Here is a 12,463-nt window from a genome sequence, read left to right on the forward strand (position 1 = left end):
TGCTTGAACCCTGGAGGCAGAGATTACAAAGAGCCAAGACTGGGCCACTGCACTCCAGCCTGGGCAACAGAGCAAGAATCCCTCTTACAGAAATAAAGAAAAAAAAAGAAGATACAATAACTGCAGTAATATAAACAAGTCACCCACCTTCCAGACCCATCTGCATGCACAGGACACCCCATCCAGTGGGATGTCGGGGGCACCCTTCCTCCTGGAAAGCAGGAGGCCCAAGGTTTGTGTGCCGAGTAGGGGCTGGGGGCCCCGAGGACCTGGGACAAATATAGTCAACTCTCAGCACCACTTTCACTGTCCGAGGGGTGACACTACTTAACTCCTAAGGCCACCATTGGGACACTCATGTGGGCTGATTCCTGCAAACGTGCAGGGGACGACATATAACTTGAGCCAATTCCTCTGATTCCTGTCAAATTAGAAAAGTAACGAACACTTAATGAGATGGTGGCTCAGGGACTGGAACAACTTTCTGCCTGCCCCCAATGCCACCCTCACTCCTCTGATGGGCCGTGTCACTTTTTGGAAAGTGACACCCACATGACTTGATCCTGGTTTTAACAGAGGATGAGCCTCGCACTTCAGACAGGAGGAAGCCGGCGCCCCCCAGGCCACTCTCTCAGGTGACATTCAGGAGGATTTGCTGTTTGGTCATGGGATCACACCTGCAAGGGGGTCCTTTGGTGCCTGTGGGTGGGAGGCTTGCAGCCTCAATTCACAATCAAGAGATGCGGAGGGAGGAGAGCTGAGGCTCAGAGCAAGCCTACACGCCCATCTGCCCATTTCCGTCTCATACAACTTCAGTTGCCTGATGACAGCTGCTTTTCACTGGAGCTACCTAAGCAAGCAACGATTATGAAAACCTGGTTTGGGGGCAAGACCAAAAGAAATATTCTTCTGCCCGGTGCAGAGTCAAAGCATTCACAGTGTGGTGAACACCATGCAAAGCGCCCTGGAGCAGCTCTGGATGCTAGGGGCAGCACCCCATCTTGCCAAAGAGGATCCAGGCTGCAGACACAAGGCACTGTGTGTACCCAAGCACTCAGCAAAGAGCAGAGCCAGGACTGAACGATGGATCAGCTGCCAGCAGCCCCATCCTCCACTAAGCTGTCAAAGCCTACTTCACTTTTCCAAATCCTAAAACCCAACAATGTTTTAGGGAGAAAGTTTTCAAATCCGTTTTCAAAATGACAACACTTGAAGGGTCTCAGCTTGATCTGGCACTTCCGGGCCAGCTCTGCACACTGCTGACTCAACCTATGCTCATGGTAACCCATTCCTGGAGCTTAGCACAGCATTCCAAGGCCACGATATGGGCACTTCAAGACTGTGTCTTACTGTGAAGCCTGCAGTGAAATGTGAATCTCCTCTGTCGGCCTGCTCTAGCCGCCCCAAAGCCTGGACTCTGGGAATGTACATCAAGGTATCCACTTAAAGTGGCAGAGGCCAGGCCTGGCAATGCCATGACCCTCATCCTGCTCACTCTTTGATTGCTAAGAGATCCTAGGTCAAGGCAAAGTCAAGGACAAGAGTGACAGAGCAGGTCTTCATGTCCAGCCCTCAGCCATTCTTGAAGCTACCCTGCCGCTTACCCCTTCCTCTAAATCTACAGTAGAGTCTTACTCATCTACCTCCTAGATCCCCAAAGACCCCTACTCTCCATCCCTAGAGCCACATCCAAGTCCAGACTTTCCTCATTTCTTAGCTGGGGAGTCCAGAAGCCCATTCTCTACCCTCCTACCTCTCCAGACTCTGCCTCTCCCAGGGCATCCTCCAGCCCGTTTGTTATCTGTCTGTATCCTCCAGTCATGTGGCTCCTGGGATGCTCACTGTCACCCAGCAAAGGAGCCAGGCTCAGTAAAGGAAGCTGACCTTCCCCCATCTCATGATCCATCACAAACAGCACTTGTGGCTTTCTCTTGCACACACTAGCCAGGAGGAAAGCACTTCCACCCCTTGAATATGCCCTGGTTGTCCATGCCCCATACCCAGGGCATGGCATGCCCTGCCTGCATTCCATACCTGCAAAAGTTGTCCTCTTCGTGAATCTCCCTGGACTGTACAGGCAAAATGGTTGTTTCTCTTCAATTCTTTCCTAATTCCTGATATACTTCAGCTGTGGTACATGGTACACCCTGTGGTGACAACTGATGTATATCTATGTCTTCCCAGTTAGGGGTCTGCTCTGTTTCTTTCTCCCTGTGCCCACCCCAGCATCAGAACCATGGCAATTCCCAAGAAAATATGAGATGCGTGAATATGACAAATGGTATACAAGATAAAAAAAAAAAACTCTCAGAGTTGGAGGGAGGTATCTTTAGAGTCCTCCAACTACATCAGGCCACTTTACAGACTGGGAAAGTGAAAGAGAATGTGGTTTATGAGAGCAAGTAGAAAGTGTCCCAATGGGAGTGGAGGCTCATGCCTGTAATCTCAGCACTTTGGGATGCCGAGGTGGGTGGATCACAAGGTCAGGAGTTCAAGGCCAGCCTAGCCAAGATGGTAAAACTCCATCTCTACTACAAACACAAAAATGAGCCAGGCACAGTGGCATGCCCCTGTAATCCCAGCCACTTGGAGGCTGAGGCAGGAGAATCGCTTGAACCTGGGGGGTCAGAGGTTGCAGTGAGCCGAGATTGTGCCACTGCATTATAGCCTGGGTGACAGAGTGAGACTCCATCTCAAAAAAAGAAAAAAAAAAAAAAAAAAAGAGAAAGAAAGCAAGCATCCAGATGGAGATTGTGGCCACTGACACAGATGCTCCAGAGATGTCCAGCAGGGAAAATGAAATGTTTGTTCTCCATGGGGCTCAGCAACATGGGGGTCCAGGGCTTTGCAGAGGCTCCCTGAAGAGTGCTGTAGGGAGAATCCTGTCTGGAGAGCTGAGGCCCAATCGTGGGGAGAAAAAGGAAGCCAGGCCATCCTTCATCACTCCGAGCCATGGAGAGGAGAGAGTAGTGGGCTCTGTCTACACACTGCCTTCTTGGTGGTGACATTACAAATCCAGGGGCACATATGCTGCTGTGGGTATTCTCTTAGACCATCCCAGCAAGTCTGATTCTGAAAGGGCAGGTGTATCCTGCTAGGGTAAGAAATCCCCCACCCACAGCCCTCTTGTGTTATAAGGAGGTAGGATACCCAGTGAGACAGCATAGTCGCAGTCTCAAAGACAAAAGTCAGGGGTATGAGCCCCGTCCTACGTGGTCTCAAACACGAGACACCCTGTGAGCCACAGCTGCCATTGCCCACAGTGTGCAATGCCAGAAGGCTACCAAGGTCCCTGGCCAGTTCTAGTTTTTTATTTTCCTTTGGAACTGCTCCCTTTATCTCTAAAACGGGCTCGCAGGCTCTTTCGAGGATTAAGATACCACAGTGAGGCTTCCGACAGGCTCCCACACTGTATGCCTCGGGACATTCTTCCCTCTCCTCAGGGACAGCAACCACCCCAGGGAACACCAGCACGACCACCATCCCCCGCAGCCACCACCTGCCAGGACTGCAGACCCACGGGGAGACCAGGATCATGAGTGCCTCTCTGTGCTGAAGACAGGGCGTTTGTAATCGCTTGCCCACATTGGAACGGATTCAAGGCCGGCTCCTTTCTGAGTATAGAAAGCAGAATGTTGAGCTCACACATCAAAGCAGGCGCTCCCCTAACACGGGCCCAGACTGAAGGCAGCTGTACAGGGCTCCATTCCAGGACGGCAACGACTTCTAGAGATAAATGCAGCTTAAGTCAACATTTCTGGATTTTTTTAACCAGGCAAGGGCGGGGGTAGAAAAGGCAGGGGTGGGGTGGAAAAGAGAGTGCCACAAGACATCATTTTTCCAGCTAAAAGAGAATGTTTCAGAGGCTGCCAAACCTTCTTTAACTCCTCAAAGCGTCGGACAGCCCTGAAGACTGAAGCCCTGGTGGGAATGCGGCTGGGACTCTGCCTTCCACCCCCCAGGAGGTGTCCAGTCCAGGGACCCAAGCCAGGCATTGCTGACCACAGGCAAGAGCGAAGGCCGACTGGAGCAAGGGCTCACACATGCAGTAGACCGGTCTCCCCACCACAGAGGGGCTAAGGAAGGCTGCAGGGTGGGAGAGGGGAGGGAAATTCAGCAAGGATGAGTTTTCTATCCAAAGGCGACTGCTTTTTTTTTTTTTTTTTGAGACGGAGTTTCGCTCTTGTCGAGGCTGGAGTGCAATGGCGCGATCTCAGCTCATCGCAACCTCTGCCTCCTGGGTTCAGGCAATTCTCCTGCCTCAGCCTCCTGAGTAGCTGGGATTACAGGCACGCACCACCATGCCCAGCTGATTGTATTTTTAGTAGAGATGGGGTTTCACCATGTTGACCAGGGTGGTCTTGATCTCTTGACCTCATGATCCACCCGCCTTGGCCTCCCAAAGTGCTGGGATTACAGGCATGAGCCACTGCGCCCGGCCCCGCTTTTTTTTTTTTTTTTAATTGAGACAGAGTCTCACTCTGTTGCCCAGGCTTGAGTACAGTGGCACGATCTAAGCTCACTGCAACCTCTGCCTCCCGGGTTCAAGTGACTCTCCTGCCTCAGCCTCCTGAGTAGCTGGGATTAAAGGCGCATACCACCACCCCCAGCTAATTTTTGTATTTTTAATAGTGATGGGGTTTCATCATGTTGGCCAGGCTGGTCTCAAACTGCTGACTTCAAGTGATCCACCCACCTCCCAAAGTGCTGGGATTACAGGTATGAGCCACCATACCCAGCTGTGACTGCTTTTTCTGGGATACAGCTTCCCAAAAGGACCCAAGCCTGAAGATTCTGCAGAGCTTTGGTGGCAGGGGTGGTGGTGGCAGCCTCATGTCTCTCAGTGAGAACTTGGAATCCCTGCAGGAGTGCAACAACAAGATCAAACGCACTTTGGAAGCTCCTCTAAGGGAATGCAGGAGCTCAGTAGGAAGGGCATGGAAAGAAAAGTTTAAAGATGCGCACAGATGCTCAGGGAGGTGGGTTAAGTGGAAAACTCAGCCTATAAAACAATGCACAGGCTGATCCTATTATAAGAAATTATGGCTGGGTCAGGTGGCTCACACCTATAATCCCAACACTTTGGGAGGCCGAGGTGGGCAGATCACCTGAGGTCAGGAGTTTGAGACCAGCCTGGCCAACAGAGCAAAACCCCATCTCTACTAAAAGTATAAAAATGAGCTGGGTGTGGTGGTGGGCACCTGTAATCCCAGCTACTCAGGAGGCTGAGGCAGGAGAATCGCCTGAACCCTGGAAGTGGAGGTTGCAGTGAGCAGTGAGTCGAGGCAGCACCACTGCACTCCAGCCTGGGTGACGAGAATGAAACTCCATCTCAGAAAAAAAAGAGAGAGAAATTACATGGTATTTGGAAATCATGCCTAAAATACACCAATGATGAGTGCTTTGTCTCTAGGTAGTAAGATGGGGGTAATTATTCCTTCTTTCTTTTCAATAATTTACTTCTTCACAAAATAGAAGCTTAAATGTATGTTTAAGAAAGGAAGAAAAGCATAAAACTCATTCCATTGAATCAGGTACCGTAGACACGCCAGACAGTATGTGGGGATGGAGGGGATGCAGGAAGAGGGGACACAGATCCAAGGAAACGCTCCATGCTTGTCTGTTACTCGGGAGCTGGAATTCTCAGGAATGCTCAGGCAGTGGCTCAAGGGAAGGTTGCTGAGATCCATTTCTGAGAGAGAACTCGGATTTCATGTGATGGGCTCTGTGCTAAGCATCTGGGATACCTAAGTTCTGAGCTCACTCTGAGTCCTCCCCCACCTCCCCACCTCCCTACCTCCCTGGGGGTGCTCATGGGCTTCAGATATCATTGAGACTGCAAGGGATGAACGAGGTGCTGAGAGGAGGCTGCGCTCTCACCCACTGTATCCATGAGGCGTCTGGGCGTGACTCTGCCTATAAAGGGAGTCTCTACTGCTTTATGAAGCCTGGAAACCCTCAGAAAACATGATCCCCAGAGCCCCTTCCACGACTCTTTTGTAACTGGTTATCTTGGTGTCCACTGGGTCCAGAGGCAGACACAGCCACTGTCTTATGACAATGAGCACTGACTCCAAGCTCTCAGCCGCTGACTCTTCAGGGGCCCAAGTGGGTGTCTGTCACTGTCTGGGCTCAGCACCCATCTCCTCCTCCTCGGGGATGACTCTTGCATGTTCCCCTGGGAAACTGGCCTTCTTCCCTCCATGCATGCAGCCTGCGGGGAGCACTCTGCCCACTTGACCCTAGCTCCTCACATGATCCAAGCAATGCTACACATTCCCATCTGTCTTCCAGCAATCTGAACATAAACAGCAATGCAGGGCTGAGCGCTGGAGCCTGTTATCCTAGTGCTGGTCCCTGCAAAGAGTCCCCGGGGGTGGACCACAGAGCAGCTAGCAGTGGCACTGTCCCTTCCAAAACCTCCACCAGCTGGATGGCTCTGCTTTTGACTCTACATGCTATTCCATGTCCTCCCAACAAATGCCTTTATTCCCCCCAAATTTCCTGAAGTTAATTTAAAGATCATTTATCGGTGAAAAAAACTAACACAATTCCAAGGGTTCAGAGCAGTGTCCACCTGTGGATATACAGAAGACAAGAACTGTGGACCCTGAAAACGTGCACTAGAAGTAGCAGCAGTGACAGAGCAGGAAAGCAGGGGCAGCCCTGGCCCTGGAGAACCCATGAGACAGCCAGGTAGGATGATTTTTCTACAACACACCTCATTCTTCCACAGCCCCCTAATTGCCCTGTTTCCATGGAGCAAAGTCAGTCTGTGGAAAAGCACAGATTTAAAGTATAGAAGCACGAACTTTCTGATCCACTCCACTTACTGCACAGGAAAACTGTGAATCTGGCTGCAAAGTGTGCCCGGCTGCCTGGGCACCCTATCCGACTCCTCGCCCCCCCATCTGGGAACCACTCTCTCTGGGTGTCCTCCCCACTCTTCCCTGTTCCTTCTCAGTTTCTTTCTGATTCCTCTGTGTACCCATTCCCGACTGGCTCCATCCTTTGCATGGCGATGCCAGACCTTCTCTGTTAGCCACTAGACCAAACGCTCTATGAATGACACAAGAGTCCAGAGTAGATGCCCAGACCATCACCTGCATGGCTCCAGTGCCTCCAACCACACAATCCACAGCACAGTCTCCTAGCTGCTCATACCCTGGCTCAAAAGACGCTTCATGAAAAATGCACCAGTGGGAATTGTGATCTGTCATGTCAGGGCCTTAGATATTTAAAGCTCAATTGCCTCTCTAATCATTCATTCAACAAACATGCATTGAGTAGCTGCTATGGACTGAATATTTGTGCCCCTTAAGATTCATACATCAAAACCTAATCCCCAGTGTGATGGTATTAGGAAGCAGGACCTCTGGACAGTGCTCAGAGAATGGGGGTGGAGACTCCTTACGTGGGATTGGTGCCCTCAGAAAGGAGGCCCCAAGGAGCTCCCCCTCCTCACAGCCACATGGAGACATAAGAAGGCAGGAGTCGGCAACTAGATGACAGCCCTACCAGCCAGGCTGGCTCCCTCGTCTTGGACTTCCCAGCCTCTTTGTTAAAGTCACCCAGGCTATGGTTATCTGTTAAGGCAGCGTGAATGGACTGAGAGGACCCTGAAATAAAGTATCTCCCTCTGTATCTTCAGGAGACATGCCGGTGGTTGACAGTGTTAAAGACTGAATTCTATTTCACCCAGTAATAACGGCAAGTCCTCCACAACATATGGATCTATACACACAGCCTCACACACATCCTTCCATACATTCTCTGTAAAGTTTCACGTGCCCCCAAAGGGTGGTGAACACCAACTGATTTTCTTTCTGTTTATACTTTTTCTACATAAAATCAATTCAGGTGCTTCACCACCTGTGAGTGATGTGGCCGCAGGCACCCAGCTTTCACTTCCCTGATTGTGAGGTGGGAAGAATAAAATCTGTCCTGTGGGGAAGCCACAGGCTCCACTGGGAGCCAACTTGGGGACAGGAGCAGGGCACTCATAGAGGGGCTGAGCACAGAGCTGTCCTCCAGAGCACACTCCTCACAGGAGCTGGGGCTCCTCCACACTGCCCACTGGGCTTCATTGCTCCCCTCTTATGGCATCAGCACAGAGACCACCCACCTGTGTTTTAGAATCCCTGCCTCCTTCATGGTCAATAACTCTCCAGGCATGCCCCTCCCTTGGCAAGCAAGGAACCTCCCACCATCAGGAGAATGTCCTTTCATAACACCCTCAATGGTGCCAGGCTCCCCGGCTGTGCTTCCCTGGTCTCCAGGAGACTTGGCATAGCTGCTGATTCATCACCTCATGACAGAGCCCTGCTCGCTGGCTCCAAAGCAGCAAGGGACCTCTCTGGTCAAATCCACCCTCCTCAGCCTGGCATTTATAAGTCAGCTGTCTCAGAGGCCCCGTCCAGCTCTCCAAATTAGCTCCTTTCCTCATCTCACCTTGAGCTGCTTATTCACACACTGCACCAGCCACCGCTTCACCCCTCTCTCCTCCAGAGGAAAACATCACCATGTGGTGGACAGAAGGTAGCTCTGCAAATGCGAACAGACGCTACTGGAAAAAGAGTTCTGTGATCCAAAGTTTGACAACACTTGTTTGAGAAAACGTTTTAGTCATTCTCACAGCTTTAAGATTCCAATGTGCACTGTGATCTCCTGAGAGACAATGTATAGTTTTCTGAAAGTTTTCAGCTACGTTTCTTTTAAGGTGCTGGTTATCTGGAAGGACTGGAGTGCTGAGTCATTCACGCCAGCGAAGAACACTCTGTTTTCAGGCCACAGCAAGGCTCTCCCGGTCCACAGCACTTTGCCCACTAACCCGAGACTTCATCTGTGTTTTAATGCCCTTACCATCAACATCCATCTGTGGGTCTCCACTTCTGGTCCAGGTGTATTTGGGGTGCTACAATTCCTTGAGGTGAAATTCCATCCCACAAGGCCTATGAAGGAGAAAGCTCCTCCCCAGCACAACAGAGAGGAGCTGTGTGCCACCCTGGGACACACAATTGGTGTCCTTTCTCACGGACCACAGACACCACCTTTCTGGAGTCATGGGAAGCTCGGAGATCCACAAAGACAGGGCGCTACTGCGGTTCTTTCCACAACACTTGCTTTTAGCTATTTTACATCTGGATGTAACTAATTCAACAAAAAGTATTTTAATTTCTTTCCCAAATCAAGTCTGTTCTCAGTCAGTGGTTGAAAAAGATAAGAGATCAGCATGATGTGCCAGGAAAAGCCTCAATATCCCCCCTTTGAAATCAACCTCCAGTTGTGTGTTGCGGAGATTCCAGCACACAGCTGCCCCTTCCTTCCTCTCCTCCTTCATGCGCCTAACTGTGCTCCAACGTGCACATTCCACGGGTGAACAGAGGACATGTCTGAGATGGTCTCATGAAAACAGAGATTTAAATGCTACAGCCATAAATCAGAAACACTAGACTAACAAGCAAACAGAAATACAAACAAAATGTCTGTTGCGTGTGGGGGCTGAACAACAGCAGCTAGGTTGGTTGTGGCCAGTGCTCGGCACCTCCATATGCAAACAGGAAAGGAAGGAAGAAGGGGGAATGATCCCCGGCATTATACATACACACAAGTTCAGGCCAAGGGCCTCCTGGATATAACTTTACTGATAGCTCATCCACCCGTTACAGCTTCACAAAAAGCCCTGACCCAAACTCACCACACCTTACTCTCATGAAGACCCTCAAAACTCACAACTATGTCACACAAAGGTGTAATTCTGGACCTCTGAGAAAACAGGAGGATTTGCCTCTTCTGAGCAGACTGCAAACTATGTCAGCTCTTTGAGCAGGCTGTCTTCCCTGTGCCCGTCTCCTCCATAACTGACCATGAGATGACCACACGCACCTTCTCCATCTGCACTGAGGTTCTCGTATGAGTCCCAGCGTATCAGTGGGTCTGCCGTGTTGTAGTCCACAATCACTCCATGGTCGTTGTACAAGTGTTCAGACCCTGCACAGGACACAGGCAGCAATGTTAGTCCCAGTGAAGCCCAGCACCTCTGTCCACCTGACTCCACCATGAGGGCAGGTGGGCAGCCTGACCTTGGCGGGGGAGAGAAGCCTCTCCATTCTCCGCCCTCCTCCCATGAGCCACAGCGCTAACCAGAGACCATAGAGGATTTCCCACAAATAGAACCGGGGTTAAAACCACTAGGGGGAAGGGATAAGTAAGCACTGATCTTTCGTCCACTGTGTACCAGACTTGGACACTGACTGACACTTCTGCAAAACAGGAGTCTTCAGACCACCTCACTGATAAGGCCACAGAGGCCCAGTAAGCTGTGTCTCAGCCCACAGATTTGGGCTCCAGGATCCAGATCCACACTCCTCCCTTCAAGCCTTTCTAAGAATACTAAGGGGATTTTTAATATACAAGCCATGCATTTAAAGGTTTTTGCCTAAACCTATGACAATGAGCACAGAAAAAGCATGATTACTTCCATAGCTGTTAAAAAGGGAAACCAAACGCCCATGAATGTGGATCTTGGTGATGATCCAGACAACTCATCTGGATGATAAAGGCATCGGTTTCTTTTGAAATATATATTTTTAGGGAAAAAATACATTTTATACATAATACTTGCAGCCTACTATGCTTCTAATTCTCTTTTTAAAATGCTGGTGACTTTGGGATTAATGATGAAATCCAGATGGAAATTTAAAAATTCCTTGAAATAAATGATAATAGTGACGGCGGTTATCAACCCTCTGGAATACAGCAAAAGCAGTGCTAAGAGGCAAGCTTATAGCACTAAACGCCAACGTCACAAAGTCTGAAAGATCACAAATTGACAACCTAATGTCAAACCTCAAGAAACCAGAGAACCAAGAACAAACTAAACCCAAAGCTAGTAGAAAAAAACAGAAAACAAAAATCAGCACAGCATGAAATGAAATAAAATACAAGAGATCAATGAAACAAAAAGCTGATTTTTTAAAGAGAGAAACAAAATTGATAGACCGTGAGCTAGGTTAACCAAGAAGAGAGAAGATTCAAATAAATTCAATTAGATATGAAACTGGAAACATTACAATCAACACGAAAGATCATTTGAGACTATGATGAAATGTGTATATATTCTCAAATGATCTCTCATGTTGATTGTAATGTTTTATGTATATAAACTAGAAAATCGAGAGAAAATTGGTCAATTCCTGGACACAGACAACCCTCCTCCTTGATTAAATCAGGAAGAAACAGAAACCCTGAACGGACCAATAACAAGCAGTGAAAATGAATCAATAATTGTTTTTAATGCCAATAAAAAAGAGCTCAAGGCCAGACAGATTCACAGCTGAATTGTACCAACCATTCAAAGAAGAATTAGTGTCAATTCTTCTGAACAATTCCAAAAGACTGAGAAAGAGGAATCCTCCCTAACTAACTCATTCTATGAAGCCAGTATCACCCTGATACCAAATCCAGGAAAGAATATAACAAAAAAAGAAAAAAAGGAAAGGAAAAAACAACACAGACTAAAATCCCTGATAAACATAGATCTTCAACAAAATACTAGCCAACTGAATCTAACAGCACATTAAAAAGATAATACACCATGATCAAGTGGATTTCACCCCAGGAATGCAGGGATGATTTAACATATATAAGTCAATAAATGTGATACACCATATAAACACTATTAACCAAAACTATATGTCATTTCAACAGATGCAAAAATAAAATCTAGCTAGTATCCCTTTCTGATAAAAACACTCAACAAGGGCCGGGCGCGGTGGCTCAAGCCTGTAATCCCAGCACTTTGGGAGGCCGAGGCGGGTGGATCACAAGGTCAACAGATCGAGACCATCTTGGTCAACATGGTGAAACCCCGTCTCTACTAAAATTACAAAAAATTAGCTGGGCACGGTGGTGCGTGCCTGTAATCCCAGCTGCTCGGGAGGCTGAGGAAGGAGAATTGCCTGAACCCAGGAGGTGGAAATTGCGGTGAGCCGAGATCGCGCCATTGCACTCCAGCCTGGGTAACAAGAGCGAAACTCCGTCTCAAAAAAAAAAAAAACACTCAACAAACTAAGCATAGAAGGGACTTACCTCAAAATAATAAAAGCCATGTATGACAAACCCACAACCAATGTCATACTAAATGGGGAAAGGTTGAAAGCATTCCCCCTGAAAAGTGGAACAAGAAAAGGACATCCACTTTCACCACTTCTATTCAATATAGTACTGGAAGTCCTAGCCAGAGCAATCAGGCAAGAGAAAGAAAGAAAGGGCACCCAAATTGGAAAAAAGAGAGTCAAACTGTTGCTGTTTGCCAATGAATGAAATGATCATATACCTAGAAAACTTAACTGAAGACTCCTCCAAAAGACTTCCATATTTGATAAACAAATTCAGTAAAGTCTCAGGTTTCAAAATCAATGTACGCATATCAGTAGCATTGTTATACACTAACAATGACCAA

The 12,463-nt window shown here is 48.5% G+C and overlaps 1 protein-coding gene across 29 annotated transcripts in view; it reads right to left on the reverse strand.

The window, feature by feature from the left end:
- Positions 1–12,463, reverse strand: part of TNS3 (tensin 3) — a 314,051-nt gene that overhangs the window by 108,440 nt on the left and 193,148 nt on the right. For all 29 annotated transcript variants that reach the window (XM_078342392.1, XM_078342401.1, XM_078342395.1 and 26 more), the window contains one exon: positions 9,886–9,990. In XM_078342392.1, the coding sequence (XP_078198518.1) occupies positions 9,886–9,990 (105 nt within the window). The remainder of the gene's footprint in view (positions 1–9,885; positions 9,991–12,463) is intronic.

The sequence above is a fragment of the Callithrix jacchus genome, chromosome 11 (assembly GCF_049354715.1).
Source record: "Callithrix jacchus isolate 240 chromosome 11, calJac240_pri, whole genome shotgun sequence".
NCBI lineage: Eukaryota > Metazoa > Chordata > Mammalia > Primates > Cebidae > Callithrix > Callithrix jacchus.